Below are 16,585 nucleotides of genomic sequence, written 5' to 3' on the forward strand. Positions count from 1 at the left end.
TGTAGTATGAAATTAATTATAATATACCAGCTCCAATTTTGGTACATCATTGCAACAACTAAGTGCTTTACTTACCTTAAGAATCTAATTAGAACGGTACAGAATTCTGTACAGAAAATACATTAGAGATGTAGGAAGAAAAACATTATTTTGGATGTATCACAAAATCCACAAGTTCCATTTGCACTTCCTGATATCAACCACCCATTTAAATACAATTTTAAACTCTCAGACTTTTAAAGACACTAGCTCAGAAAAGCCAATAATCACTCATATGTGATCACCTGCAGCATCTGGTTTTGCATCACATTTAAGGAAAAAGTTGCTCGCTCTTTCCCATTTTATCCATAAAATCCACTTCCAATTCCATATGCAGTCTTATTGACCTAAATCTACCTAATTACTTCTTTACTAATTTCTCTGAGCAATGAAGCTGTATTTGTTAAAAGTAAATACCAATATGTGGTATTGGAATAAAAACCAATTCTGTGACATTTAACTGAAAACTAGTATTGGGATATTGATTAAAGCATTTGGTGAAGTTATGTTCAAAACTCAGGAGTACTCACATCCTGTTGCCAATAAACTTTCTACTGATTTATAATAGACATAAACCCAAAGGATTACCTTTAAGAATTGCTAATATCAAATGTTCATTTTGATCCAAAATGATACATGCTACTGGCGCTACTTACTGCATAGAGACTGCCATGTTTGTTTTTAAACTTTTTTGCTTGTATAAAGCAAGTGTCATATATAAGCAGGTGTAAATTACTGGGATCTGATACCTACCTCCCAGAAAAATGTAAGAATTACACCAGAATTAAACCAGACTAATAAGAACTGCTTAACTATTAAAAAAAAAAAAAAAGTCATTCAGCAAAAATAACCAAACTTCTGTAGAATTTCACCACCAGTTACTGCTTCAAAAGCCTGACAATTCAGTTAGACACCAGAGTTTGCAAATACTCACAGAAAGAGTTACATAATGGATTTCCACAGACATAGATGCATTGTACTCAGCTCAGGAAACTGAAACATTGTCCAAAGAAAGACTTTCAAGAGCTTTGATAACTGAAAGATCTCTGGCCTTGGACATCCAAGAAAATACAACACATCCCCTTTCTCTGTATTAGTGTCTGAGGCCTCTGATGCAAACAAGATTAGCTGTTGGTCCTTTATTGTAGAAAGGTTTTCTTACCAGGTACACCATGCCCATATCATCTAATTATGTTTACATCAATTTAGGCTTTTTCATTGAAATAAAAATTACTTCACATTTTAAAATATTGGCATTTAGGACTAGAAAGCATCTCCTGGATCACCAGGTACAGTCTTCCTGACTGCAAAAAGTGTTCATGAAAGATGTGGGGCAAAGGTGCCTTATCTCATAGACAAAGAGTAGAATAGTCCTTCTGCCAGTCATGTGTAAAGCACCCCAGCACAGCCAGGACCTTACTTCTATTGCAGCTGTTAGAAAACTTTCCCTCATACCTGCAGGCCAATAAAAACAAGCGCCTCACAAACCAAGGTCTGTGATTTCATCTTTATTTGTACACACATTCACACCTTACACCCACACACACATTTTCTTTTGCTTAAAGTATTTTCCCTCCTGGGCTACTGTGAGAACACAAACACTCTTAAATTCCTTTTGGAGGCAAGAAATTAGCTTTAAATAATTGACTGAAATAGCTTAAAGTTATAGTAATCAAGAAATATATAACTTTATCACTGAAGGTTTTTAAGAAAAGACTACATTTTTGTTGAGAATGAGGTTGGTGTCTTGTAGCATGGGAAAGATTAATCAATATCTTGAGATGCCTTCTAACAATGTATTTTTAAAAAATAATCTTAAATCAAAAAATCCACCTTGATTCACAGTATCAGGAGAAAGAAGGAAAAAACCTCCAAACTTTCACAATCTGGTTTCGTATTTAACAGCTTTTTAAAACATCCTTTGCAGACAGTCAGGCTGTAATGGTGCAGCAGTGAGCAGAGGCCTGAAGGTCATTAAATGTCAATGCACAGTGGTGCAGAAAAAACTAACACTTGAGTTGCTTTCACACAGACATTTAAAATAGAATGGCTTATTGCTTCTTAGCGGTTGCAGCACCTACAATCAACACACTTCCTCTTAACTGAAAAGTACAGGGCCATTTTACACATTTAAAAGCAAACATGATGTTGTTGTGGAAATAAAATTCTGCAATTCTATGCAAATTCCTAATACAATGTTTTTTTAAAAGTCAAATTTGAAGTCCTATGAAAAACAAGCCCGGCCTTCTATGAAGTCTAAAAGCAAAAGCATATTCTGCAATGCTTCCCAGCTGTCTTAATGCTGGGAATCATATTTCCTTGCTTTTCTCAACAGTCACTGTACTTAATATTGATATGAAGTATTTTTTTTTCTCTCTCAATCCTTTTTGTTTTGTTTTGTGTTTGCTTCTATTGAAGAAGGATCAATGTGAAACAATCTACAAAGTGTTTTGAAGCATTTGAGAATCTGAATTATGATAATAAACTAATTTCATGTGGTTCGTCTATTATAATGAAGATGCTGATAGTGCATTTGTCCAGCTCCAGCTGGGAATTTTTGATAGGGCAGATTTGCCTGAATGGGACAAATTTGGAATAGTCAAAAGGAAAATAAAATTGTTTATGAATTTGGTAACCCTCAAATCAGCATTCAAGAAGTTAGAAGCTTGGATCTAAATCCAAAGGAATGTATTCTGCTACTGCCAAACCTGTAAAATCTGCTCCCATTCCATATTGGTTTACTGTGACTGCTAGTTGAGGATCACATTTAGAAAATGCAAGGAGCAGAGTATCTGTTACAACCACTGACCACAAATAATACAAATTTCCATCATGTCATGGATATATAATCTACCAGCTCAAATAAAAATCTTGGAACACTGGTCTCCTAGTACCATTTGTCTGAAAAGTGTTCACTGAAAAGGCTTCATAAAAAGTATTTTACATGGAGCACTTTTTCTCTTAAAAAGCTGTGACTGCTGTCAACAGTTCACATTCCATATGCTGATAATGCACAGATTTATTAATTCCTATTAGATTATTTCTCAGGTTTCTTATTCAGTCTTTATGGATGAACAGGGTAACTCATAAGAACAATCAAGAAAATTAACAAAGACCTTAGCTGCACATTTAGCTGCCAGGGCTCCTGTAGCTTTTTCTTTTTGCACTCTTCTGAATAACTAACTTTCCCTCCAACATAAAGATTCAACATCACAGATATATTATTTAGGATCTTTCAGTTTTCTTTACAAACTATGTATCTTTACAGAAGATGTGAACCCCCACGTACTTGTTTAATACCATAGAATGAAATTAGAGAATTCTGATTTATTTGATCACCATTGATTTAGGTCACTATAGCAGACTAAGTGGCTCAGGAACAGCTTTATAAATTTTTGAGACATCTCCACATCAGTGTAAGAAGGGTGAAGAAGGAGGTAAGATAGACGAGGTTATTAAGGAACCAAAACAAAAATATAAAAAGAGGAAAAATTTAGTATGGAGACTAATAGTGCAGGCAGCCGTACATTCCTAAATTGGTCTTGGCAATATGTGCACAAGAAGTCTCAGGTCTGAACACATCTGACAAACAAGTTTTGTTTATGCCATTCCAAGGATTCACTCACATGGTGACAGCATATTTCTCGCTCTCAGATATTCTTTTTCTTCTTTCAGGAATTTCTGCTTAGCAGAAACTCTGTATTTGTGTGAGCATTTAGTCCAATCTACTACCTGAGATAATAAGTACAACTTACAGTACTAGAAGGAATCACTGCAAATGACTTCTTGGAAGTGAGTCAAGTTTTCCTCTCATCAACATTCAGCACCAGTGCCAGAGCAAGCAGAAGAAAAAAGAAAGCAAACACAAAATGTAACAAGCAAAAAACAGAGAAGAGGAATAATGTTATTTCTCAATTAAAAGGAGAAACTCAGGGCTTGCAACTTTGTTTATGAGGGTCTCATAGCAGTGACCTGCATTTGTACAGGACAAACAAAAAGGAATTTTCATTCATTTTGCATTATTCTGTACCTGTAGAGGAAGTTAAGGAACACATTTCCAGAAAGAATGGAGCCAAAGATGTGCATACAAGTATCTCTGTCCTTAACAGAAGAGACTGTTCACCTTGTAAAGTACTCAAGAAAAAAAAAAAGGCAGTGAATACAGCAGACAGCTGCCATTAACATTATACATTATTAATTCAGCAAAATTCACATCCTCATTGAAGTATATTGCTAAAATAAGCAAATATCATGTTTATTTTCATGTACCTCCTCTCCCATGATTTGTTGCAAAGAATTAATAGGCATCATTACTGCAACTCTGCCTATCTAATAAGGGAGTAATAATATCACATTTTTGACAAGGAGTTTATGATCCGGGTAAATTTACAAATGCACTGTTAGTGAAGCTTTTAGTTTTCTAAATTCTTGTAGATACTTCTAACATTTTCTCCAAAGAATATTCCATCAAACAGACCAAACCAAAGATGGTATTCAGAATTTTAAAAAGTTAAAAGATCTACAAAGTAGGTTTTAGAAAGGACTCTATTCCTTGAGAAAAAGAAAACAGATCACAGAAGACACCAGCATCTTTGTCACCCCATTCCCAATATATTATTGTAAAGCTAATGAATCCTTGTTTCATAGGTTTTGAGTGTTTTTAGCAAAATATAGAAAACTAATGTAGTTGCTCCTCAAATAATTTAACAATAAAAAATACCTTTACAAAACCTTTGCAACAAGAAAAAACACTGGACTCTCAATTGCATGCATGTGAACTTCTAGAGAGCAGAACAAGATACCTGCAAATGTGTAAATAAAGGTAGAATTTGGGTTTCGTGACCCATCTGTACTACAAAAAATATTTTTTTCAGAATTTATTCATCTTTGCAAGTACTCCCATGGAAAGCACAATAAATGAGCTATATGTAAAAATCCATACCAAGATATTCAACACCAAGTCTTTCACATGATTCCAAGCAGGCCTTTTTTGTGTTTTCATAGCCATAATCACTGTGCCACAGTTTGGTAGTTATCCAGAGGTCCTCTCGCTTCACACCACTCTCTCTGATGGCCTTTTGGATAAGCGATTCACAGCCATATCTTTTTGCTGTGTCAATATGACGAATGCCACATTTCCTCAGGGCATGGACCACTGCGGCATGGGAATAGCCACCCTGGTGGGAAGTACCTAAACACACAAAAGCAGAAGTGAATTGTCAGCAGTGAATTATGAGTGGCATGTTTTATAATTGTTTTAAATTTTTCCTTTTTCTTTTTTTTTTTTTTTTAATATATTGTCAGAAAACCTTCTTATTTAATTTTCATTTCCTAATAGTAAAGAAATGGGAACTGACTGATCTTTAGGCTTGGAAAATACATGAAGTGGGAGAAGATGGTGCTGATCAGAAGCAACTCCATCAAAATCAAATATCAACAGCATTTAAATGCAGAGAAGTGATTCAAGGAGGTAGGCTGAATATCATCAAAGAGAAAACATACTTTATGGAAATTTAGTATATGTCTCTTAATTTTCATACAGAAGCATAACATTTATAGATTAAAATATTTTTAAAAACATGAAAACCTCAACAACTTTTAAAGTTATTTACTTTGCAAAAATCTATTCCGGAATCTTTACTCTGTTGAACTCCTGGTAGCTTGAGATCGTTATTGCATTGTACAATCCAAGGCTGGGCCACAGTGCAGGTGCCATTCACATAATGTCAAATTCAGCAGTAACCAAAACAATGGAATCTTACAAACGAGTTACAGAATGGGCATGCAGCGAGTTTCAGTAACAAAATCCTGTTACACTGTCATCGTGTGGGGATTCACTGGACGGACGTGTATTTTGCATGTCAAGGGGACGGAAGGAGGAGGAGACTCAGCAGGAAGAGCAACCAGCAGGAGGACTCCAGATAAAGAACTGGTTGAGAGCAAGGAGGATGATGTTTCTACTTACCCTTTCCTGTTAGTTGTTTTTCCTGCCATAAGCCCCTCACCCATTCACCCTCACTCCACACACTTCCCACAAACAGTATTTTCTACAGTTTGTTGGAGGAAATGCTCAGCCAGTTCCAGTCAGTTCCCAAAGTCACCTCCTTCCAAGCTGATTAGTACTTAAAGGCCCTCATGCCATAAACAACAGGCAGTAAGAAATCAGCTCCTCACAGACTTGAGACAAGGCCCTGAACAGGCCACCGCAACAGGGCTTCAGCCATTGCTAAATCTAAATAAATGAATAAAGGACCCCAGGTTAAAGAATTATTTAAAGTGAAATGTGTACCTGCTCTTATGCTTCTCTTTCCCTCCAAACATGGTACTTATTTCAATGCTCAAAGTCATTTAAACTAAGATACAACATGGTCTGATCTCCCACCCAAACACATCCAGGATCACAACATCCTTCTGATCACAAAAGGACAATTTTCACTTTTCATTTGAGACCAACAAAATGTGGAGTAGTGAATTCTTGACTTATCTTTGTGGATTTTGAAGTGATGAAACTGTAATATTACATCCCTACAATTTTGACATGCACATCATAAGTAATTTACTTTCCAAACATAAACAAAGTTTTCATGTTCTAAAAGACAAAACTTTAAATCTTCTTTTTTCAAAGCCACTAATAATAATTACTAGTTGGCTTAACTTCTGAGCCAACTAGAAATAAATGTCTCTAAAACTTGTTTTACATCAAAATAACTTCAGCTAAGTCAACTTGGTTTTCAAAATAGCTATTTCAAAATCCTCATGAATTTTAAGAATTTTTAGTTTAAGAATTTTAGATTATTACAATGCTACTACATTACAATTATGGGCAAAGACTATATATGCAATTTTACATTATTCAAATCCTACGGGAATTTTATTACAGAATTATATAACTAGCACAGAAAAATTACTATACTTCTTCACAACAAACCCTTCACTTTTAATATGCTGGTACTGGTGCAAAATAAATGAGGTTGTAACTATTGTGTCTGTTTCTGGCTGAATGGACATTTCTAAGCACAGAATGAATGGAGTTCATTTAGAGGTCTTGCAAATGGACTCAGACTCTTCATGCATAATGGATTTCAGTAAGAACATTAAGGACAAACAACTTTTTTTTTTTTTTCTTAATTTAACCCTTTAATTTAAAGGGAGAGAGTGGTTAAGAAGGAAAAATCAGAATAATTTTGTTATTGTTCCCCATTCAGTGATGGTATGCACACTCGTTACACAAGAAATAAAGACAGCAAGATCAAGCTGGAGGAAATTATCTCAATTTCTATGTCTAAAAATGAACTACAACAGTCCTGGTGCACTACACAGTAATTAAAAAGGAATCAACAATTATTTAATATTACCACTTTGCAAGCCAACTTCATCATGAACAATAGGCTGATAAGTTAATTTTGCTACAAATATAACATTTCGCATCTTCAGAAACCACAGTTTTCTTGTGTTCACACATGTGATTAAAGAAGTTACAAGTCATAAATACAGAAAGATGACAAAAATAAAGTGACTGAACTTACTAATTATTTTTCTATTAGAAATTCAAACAATGCTATTTGAACTCATTAACATTTTTACAGGTTTGGGATTCATTCCCCTTTGCTCACAGAGATGTAATTCACACTGAACATACATACTTAAAGACAGAATATAATCATGCATTTAAAACTAGTATGAACCTGCACCCTTTCCATCCCTTTCCTATTTTTAAAAATATTTAATAAATTTTTTCCCTAGAATTTGCTGATAAGAAATAGGAATTCCTTTCAAGAAACTATCTCAAATGTAAGTAAGTTTGGGAAGGCTTCCTATTTTTTAGCTAATATTTTAACTTATTTCCTAGGGAAATAGCACTGTTACCTCACTGACTGAACTAAGCCAAATTTGACAGATTGCAAGACGTGCAAGACAATTACATTCCTATGGATTTTGTGAAAAACTGGTGGTTGTAAGGGACAAGGATACTGCAGTGAAAATATGGATAGGTCAGAGGACACAAATCCATGGAAAGCAGGCTTAATTGGTTACGCTGTTATTTTGTCAGTTACTCACCACTTTCTCAGTACCCTGAAGAACACTGCCATCAAAACTGGAGTGAGAGAATGTTCTGACAACCCATAAAATTATACAAAGATTATTAGAAAGACAGACTCCTGTTTACAATGCAGCTGCTACAGGGGAAAAAAACCTGACATGTCATTCAGCAACACCACTCCCAACACCTCAAAAACAGAAAATCAGCAACATCTTGACCCCTGACCCCACCAAATATGTAAAACAAGTAACGAGCCACCCGCTATCCCCCCTGCCAGATTTATGCACAATCTCAGCTCAGCCTCATTAAACTTTCTGTTCTCCCTCACAAAGCTTCAGAACTACAGAGAGAGAGATCCAAAGCACCAACAGTTTTTCAAAACAGAGCCAGGATCTGCTTTCTCTCCCTGCTTTCTCCCTCTCTCTGTGGCAATGTGAAACAATTATTCATTTGAATATACAAAAATGTCCAGTGACATGAATAACTTTGGCTACTTGATTCCAGTGAAATAACATTAGGAAAGTTCCAGCTGGTGAAACCCCAGCCAGAATATTTAGAGATCACATCAGAGATTAATGATCTTCTGACATCAGTAGTAAATTTTAAAGAGTTAACAAGGACAACACCTGTAAAAATACCATTCCGTGCTTTTTTTTTATCTCCAAGTAATCACTTAAAAACTCTCAAAAGCAAAAGCTCAAGCATTCTTTTTTCAACTTTTACACACTCATTGTGTATATATGGTATTGTATATCATACCGGGCTTGAAATATTTGATTCTATTAGTTTTATTTCTGCTATTTCAATATTACATCAATAAAACACATCTTATGAATATATTGAATTTTTTGGTGTTCATATAGTTTGATCTCCAAATTACCTTATGAGAAAATGTGACGATAAAACGATAAAACATAACACATAATGCAAATGAACATATAACACATTTCAAGGTTGTTAATGCATTCACAAAACCACATGCCTCTTCCGAGGAAAGGCTCAAGGACAGACAATCCTTACTTGCTGTCTGTCTTATATCCTCCTTCTGATTTTGTATTCATATGATCCTCTGACAAGCTGACTAAGATTGCTAAATGGCCAAAAAAAGAGAGTACAGTTTCAGAATTATTCATGAACCTGAATAATTCCTCAGAGAGGAAACCCACTAAAAGGGATGGAGCAAAACAAGTTCCCCCTTTAGCAGCAGCAGTTAAATAATTTGATTTAATAAATGCTTTTATTCAAATTAAAAAAAATAAAATAAAATAAAATAAAATCACACTTGTGTCCTAGCCAGTCAACAAAGAGCCAGAAAGACCTTCTCCATGAACTTTTCTCCTGAAGCCATTCTTTCTGTTACATTTCCCAACACCATCCCTACAGCTGCTCTCAGACAAGCTGATAATTTTACACTAACTTTCTATTACTCCAGCACTAAAACCCAAGTGTTCTTACTGCCATAGTAAACTATTTGGCATAGTTTTATTTAACAGGGTCAGTTACTCTGAAAATCCTATGCAGCTTCTGATGACACAGTATTCAAGGATCCTCTCTCTTCCTAGAGTGTAGTGCTTCCCTCTGCAGCAGGTGAAACTAAAGTCAATCTCACTATGAGGTTACCACACTCTACAATTCTCATGAGGCAACCAGAGACTATTTCAAGGTAAGAGATCCACATTGAATAACAATTACTTTTACAAAGTAACTTGGATATTTTATTCAGAGTACAGGACTGGCACCCAATGCGCATATAAAATAGGGCAGCTACTCCTGAGGGAATGGAGCCTATGGAGACAAAGGGCTTCTGGAAAAACTGGAAGGACACCATCAACAATAACTTAAAGACACTGAGCAGACTCCCATTTTGTAATCAATGGTTTATAATTGGTCAGAGCAAAAGCAGCACACTGGTTTAACTAAAACTCAGTCAGTTAATGCAAATTTCTCTTGCCTCTGTAGAAGTTATTTGGATTATGAATGGTTTAAGTTTTTTAGTATCTAAGTTTTACTTCGGTAATGCTTCCCATTCTTTTGTTTGCTTGTTTGTCTGCTATATATGATCCATTGCTTAGTGCAAAGGTGTCACTCTGGGAGTGTTTTTCCCCTGTGCAACTCAGAACACACTAATAGAGTTCAGTAACATAAGCAAAAAAAAGTAAGCATGATTTTAAACTCTGCAATTCTACTCAGGCAAGTCTACACAGGCACCAAGATACAAATGCAGGAATACAGCCTTGCCTCAAGGCATGAGGGTAGGATAGAGCCATTACGTGTTTATTATGTATCCAGGGAAAGGGAAGCCAGAATTGCAGGTTTTCTCTCTTCCTGAGAGGAAGGAAGAAATGGCAGTGAGCCACTGTTGACAGAAGCACTGTATTCCCTCCATCCCAAAGAGGCTCTGACTGTAAAGGATATTCAGATCATCTACTGTAAAATGACCACACATTTCTGTTCACTGACCCACCATTTATCTCCTCAGAACCTCAAACAGAGAATAGGTGCAAGAGTAACTTCTCAGAATATGTCTCGTGGCAATCCCAGAAAGTCTGCAAGTGGCATCTGGTATCAGTGGGATGCTATTGCTCTGATATGGCACCAATTCATTAATGAATTTCTGGCAGCAGAAATAACTATCACCCCAAAAAATGCAAATTTTCTTTTCAGCAACAGTGAAGAGATTTCCACTGGAAAAGTGCCAGCTATTTATATTATTCATCTGTAGTAGTAGTAGTAGTCAAATATTTTATTCATGCAGGATCTATCAATAAAATCCAGAAAGAGACCTATACATTTGGAAGGCAATTATGAATGTGTAATTCATGTACAAATTTCATAAGCAGAGCAGCAACACACATTTATTTAAATGTCTTTATAGACAGACTGCCAAATCTTGAAGCCTTTCTTTCACTCCCCACTTTCCCACCACCGTGAGAACTATTTCTCATTAACAACCAAATTGGTTTCAGATGCTCTGCTATAAGATGTTACCTTAGAAACCATTTGGTTAAAGACTGTGGCTTCCTTCCATAGAAATCTCAAGCAGTGAAAAGGCAGATTTTCTGGCATAAATCAAATCCAATTTCTAGGGTTCACTAAACCTTTTCTCCTCAGAATAATGTTTTGTGACTAGATCTGAGCAGTTAATAGTGCACGAAGAATTGCTGGTGTGAAGCAGTTTTAAATTATTTTCATTCTATTCCCTTAACTCAGTTGAAATGACTTCCAATACTTACCATACCTGGACAGAAACTTTAACTTCATAACTATTAAGGATATTTACTATGTGCAGCAAATAAACAGACTGAACAAAAATATTATTTCCTTCCTTTTTAAAACATGTACTTAGACCACTCTATCTGATAAGGATGACATTGATTAATTAACATTAGACATTTGGAAATATTTTACAAATGAGACAAATACTCCCAATGTGACAAACCCACAACAAATTTTTTCTCCTCTATAAAACTTCCACAAAAAGGAATGATCAAAAGAAAATAAAATATTAAGCCCATATTTTGTACTTAATTAGAACATTATCAAAATCATTCCTATGAAAGATTGACTTAAAAATAAGTTATATAAATTATTTATGATTATACTTAGCCAACATCCAATTATGTAGACAGACAGCAAATTTAAGATGTGCAGTTGAACATGAGGCCAGTAAGTCAAAGCCACTTAAAATACTGTAAAGATAAAGAGAACTGTGATTTGCAGTGACTCATAGCTTTACACAATGAAAATATATGTACAATAATTACCATTGTGACACTGTAATTCAAGCTGATGGGTAATTTCTGACATCATACCAGTGCCCTTTTCTTGCAAAGTGCACTTGTGAATGATGACAGATCCTCCTCCTGCACTACCACCTGACACTATGAGGGCTGAGACCCACGTGTCCTACTGGTAACTAATTGTGTTCATGAGCTCCAAGGATAGCAACAACCCAGCTCCCCTTAGTGCAACAATAAAGAATACTGCTGAATAAATGCTTATTTTTTCCCCACGTCATCTTTAGAATTTAAAATGCATTTTCTAACAGTTTCTATGACAAATAACATCTTCTCTAGCCCCTCCTCTCACACTGCACATTCAGCCTTAGAACTTTACGCATTAGAATGCAAAGTGCCTCCATTCAGGCACTAAGAATGACAAACAGACCTTCAAGTTATGAAACTGCTGCAAAGCCACAAAGAGGGCTTTCCCCTTTCTCTCCCTGCTTCCCCTTTAACAAGGATTTTGTATTACTCTCTGTGCTGTACTTTGCATAAACATTAGAACTGAAGAGAGTTCAGGAATTAGTACCTCCTTTCTCCCCATTGGGTGGCATGAGGAACTGCTGCAATTCAGGTTACAGCAGCATGTGACATCACCATTCAACGCTGCCAAAACACTATGCTAGCAAGCTCTGGCAAAGAAAAAAAGGTATGATGACTAAAATCTGCTGCATGAAGGATGAAAGATAAAGCTTGGCTTTCTTTCACCCACCCCCCAATTTATTTTTTTAATATTAAATTTTATTTTTCTTTTTAATATAATTCTTTTACACTAAAGGAACACACTGAAACACAAAAATTATATATACTGGAGCTTGCTTCTCTGTTAATTTCAAACTACTTACAAATCATTTGTTCTTCTCTTGGGCAATTACGCTTGTAACATTTAAAAGTCTTAATGGCAAAGGAATGTTAAAAGCATACACATGAAGTGCCTCTGCTTTTACTCGTAGAAGTTTTAATTATTAAACAGTGGTAGAAACCTAAATTGATTTATTACTTAGACTTAGTGAAGGACATCTAAAATTCATCTGTAACACATCAGTAATACAGTGATTACCAAAAAGAATCCAGTGTGAGAAAGGAAGCTATTTTTCTGCTATTAAATCACAGTTTATATGCCATAATATAAGGCAAAATCCCCAGCAAACATATAAAAATCTGACCTCATAGATTTGTAGGTGTACAAGAGAGCAGAGACAAAGCAGCAAATTCCCTCATAAAAAAGAAGAATATTTCTGTACTGTGTAGACTCTGATGTAGGCAAAAGTTGGCCTGGCATTTTGCTCCAGATGCATTTATTAGTATCCCTTAGAACAACACTTGTAGAGCATTCAGTCTTTTTTAAGGAGTAAAACAGCACCAGGCTGGAAGGAGGTGAAGCTGGAAGAAAGCAAAGAAGGTAGGAGCTCACCAGGTTTAGTGAGGCTGGGAGAGGACACTGCTTTGTTCCACTGTCTACAAACACCCAGCTGCCTGGGATATGGCCACATTCTGTACAGGAGAGAAGTTAAATATCTGGAGGCCCCCAAAGATCAAGTACAACTTCTCAAGGTCAGATCTACTGAAACAGTGTATGAATTGAGACAGAAAGATTTATAAAGGTGGCATTTTGTTCATCACAAGAGGCTATTAAGGCAACTTGGTAACCATGGGTGAAAAGCGGAGCCTCAAGAGAATAAAAAAAAATGGTTAGGACATAAAACAAAGGGAAGAAATAAACAGCCAATTCTTATTACAGGATAAGATTAATAGCAGCGAGTGCCATAGGTCTTGGTACCAGGACCACTGTTCCATAAATTTCCTTAAGAACCAAAGCCATGAAGAAACAGGAGGCATGAATTAAAAAAAAAAAGGCAGTAACAGTAGAAAATGAAAAAAAAAATAAAGGCTTGACTCTACTGCCATTGAATTGAAAAGAAAAATCTCATTTTATTCCAGTCCAGCAGCACTGGGTATTTTTTTGACCACAGCTAAGCTTAAAAGTGAGAATAAGCAACTCTGGGATTAATAATTAAGAAGGAACTGGATTAGTAATACATAATGGAATGTTAAAATACTTCCATTCAGCATTAAATTTATGTAGCAGTTTGATGAAAAAAAACCCAACACAACCTGATGTAATGAAAGTGGAGCAATCTGATTCTGTGCTTTTTGCCAGGAGGTCTATTTGTTGTGAAAAGAGCTGGGAACAATACAAGAAGTCCTGAGTGGCTGCAATGCAAATGATGCAATGTCTTAAAGCAATCAGCAAAGTAAAAATCAGTCAAAACTTACTTTTATGAATTTATTTACTCAGACAAAGGTACAGCAGAGTATCAGGAACATTATCTATGAAACACCCTGAAATGAGGACAGAGATACTTTAGTGGTTTCCTTTGAGTCTGGAAGGACTGTGTGTGTATTACTTTCCTCCAGGCCTTGGCTGTTTGACCAAAAGCTGCTCTAAGCAGTACCTGACTGTTTTTCCAGCTACAGTACCTATAATAATGATGCTGGGCAATCTTGAATGACCTTCTGTAAAGAACATTTTAACTACTGATAAAATACTGTGTTTAACCTGAGTAATGCAAAATTAATATAAATACTTGATTTTGTTTAGTAATTGCATCCTGATGGCCCTTCCCAAACAATGGAATTGCAATTAATTTTATTCTTTAATTGGAGGGTATCATTTGAGACTTTTTATATCATCAAGTTGTTATTAATTTCAGCTTCCCCAAAGATTACATAGAAAGCAACATTACACAAAAAGATTCTATGCATTTTTGGTATCAAAACCAGCACATCTTTACAAGAAATCCCTGGCTACTTGACCAAGCCACCTGAATTTAATTATTACCATCCCTAAAAAAGCCCAAACAAAACAACAAACACAAATTAACAAAGAAAAACACACACATACAAAATCCTGTTCTAATGGGTATATAACTACCATACAAAGGGGATGAAGAGAGTTTCAATAGAAAGTACCAAAACAATCCTGAAGAGATGTCAACAATTCAGCACATGACATTGACAAAGGTTGTAATGTTTCAGTTACAGGAAGAAAAGCCCTTGTGCTACTGAATTATAATAAAATGCTATAGAGAGTGCCATTTTCACTCCTCAGACTCAAAAAAAAAGGAAGTGACAACTGTGCAAGTGAGAGCTTCCTACTTAACAGAAGTAAGCATGAACAATTCAAACTTTGCATTTTTATTCCAAAACCTGACAAGGATGATACTGCATATGCCATTTTGACAAGTGATACATTTTTGAGGATGCTGCTTTAGGTAAGCACCAAGTATTCTGCAGTTAGAAAACTGTAAGAATATAATTTTCTACTATAGTACAAAGTCTCACCATCAGATTCTCAGACACATGTAGCTCCTATAAAAAAGTGTAACTACATCTGTAACTTCTAAACAGTGCCACATTTTATATCAGTTGTTTGCCACCCACCAATCTTACTAGCAAGATAGTGAACGTATCCTTTTTCTAAGGCAATCTACAGCCACTGTGAGGTAATGTACTGTCTGGGGCATAGATTTACACTTGAGACAATTATTAGGGCCAAAATGTCAATTTCTTTTCGACTTAAGCCTACTCAAGTAGAAAGCAGCCTTTGTAATGAAAATTTACCATAAACATGCCTGACCCTCTGCACATGAATAATGTTGGCTAACAAAACAGTTAGCATTAAACCATATGAAACATAAAGTTACCAGCAGTTTTCATAGCTATATGATAAACAAGGTGCAGATTATTTTTATCTGTTAATTAAAACTTTAGTTATACAACATATTACTAGCATAGAGGTGAGCTACCCTATAATATAATTGCTTGGTGTCTCAGGAAAGTCAGCTTGCTTTACCATTGCAAGTAGACTGGTCTTTTTGCCAGACACAAGACACTAAGAATATGCATCTAAGTAGATACGAAATTTTGGATATACACAATTTGGCATGTTATTCCAAGTAGCCCTTCAGACTAAACATAAATTTTGCATACTCCATGGCCTTCTCTGGTGTAAAAATTTGTCTTGCCCACTAGAGATTTTAATGGAAATGGATCCTTCTCATTAGGAACAGTTTATGCAAGAGCACAGAGCCCCAGAAAGAGAATGGTAACCTAATGAAAGACTTAACCTCCTTCCCCCCATCTCCGCTTTTGCATCAAACCTTGACCAACTTACTGAACTTGTATACAAATGACAAATAAGCTGTGGCATGGAAACCCATTAAAAAAAAAGGAAACCAAACCCAAAAAACCACCATCACAAATACCTTTTGATAAATGAAACTTGAACAAGAAGAAGAGATATTATTGACAGAATGCTTTTCCAGTGTGCTGTTGCATTCTCTTGAGTAACATGTTCTGGCCAAGAAACACACTACCTGTCTCCTAATTCAGCTCTCAGATACTACAAAAGGGGTTTCATCACTTTGAAAATAACTTGCAAAGCTATCTGAGCTGCCTTCCAGGTGACACAACTGCATAGTTGAAACCATCTTTATGCATATTCATCTCTCTGAAGCTTTTAGAAAGATTATCTAGCAATAGAGGCAACAACCGTATCTATTAAAGTTGTCTTTGAGGCACCAGATAACAATTAGGTCTGCATGTTTAGAGGGATAAGAAATGACAAACAAATCCTGCAGAAAATGGCCTTGCAGAAAATGCATTTTCATTTAAGAAAGTTTGCTTCTACTTCATATCCAAGTAAATCTTTTGTTAATGC

The 16,585-nt window shown here is 35.7% G+C and overlaps 1 protein-coding gene across 2 annotated transcripts in view; it reads right to left on the reverse strand.

Moving 5' to 3' along the window:
* Nucleotides 1-16,585, reverse strand: part of LOC102113734 (uncharacterized) — a 45,121-nt gene that overhangs the window by 26,771 nt on the left and 1,765 nt on the right. For both annotated transcript variants that reach the window (XM_088060588.1, XM_005520937.3), the window contains exon 2: nt 4,982-5,230. In XM_088060588.1, coding sequence (XP_087916714.1) covers nt 4,982-5,230 — 249 coding nt within the window. The remainder of the gene's footprint in view (nt 1-4,981; nt 5,231-16,585) is intronic.

The sequence above is a fragment of the Pseudopodoces humilis genome, chromosome 10, assembly GCF_049639895.1.
Source record: "Pseudopodoces humilis isolate 2021_Gansu_Grassland_sample_001 chromosome 10, ASM4963989v1, whole genome shotgun sequence".
Taxonomy (NCBI): Eukaryota; Metazoa; Chordata; class Aves; order Passeriformes; family Paridae; genus Pseudopodoces; species Pseudopodoces humilis.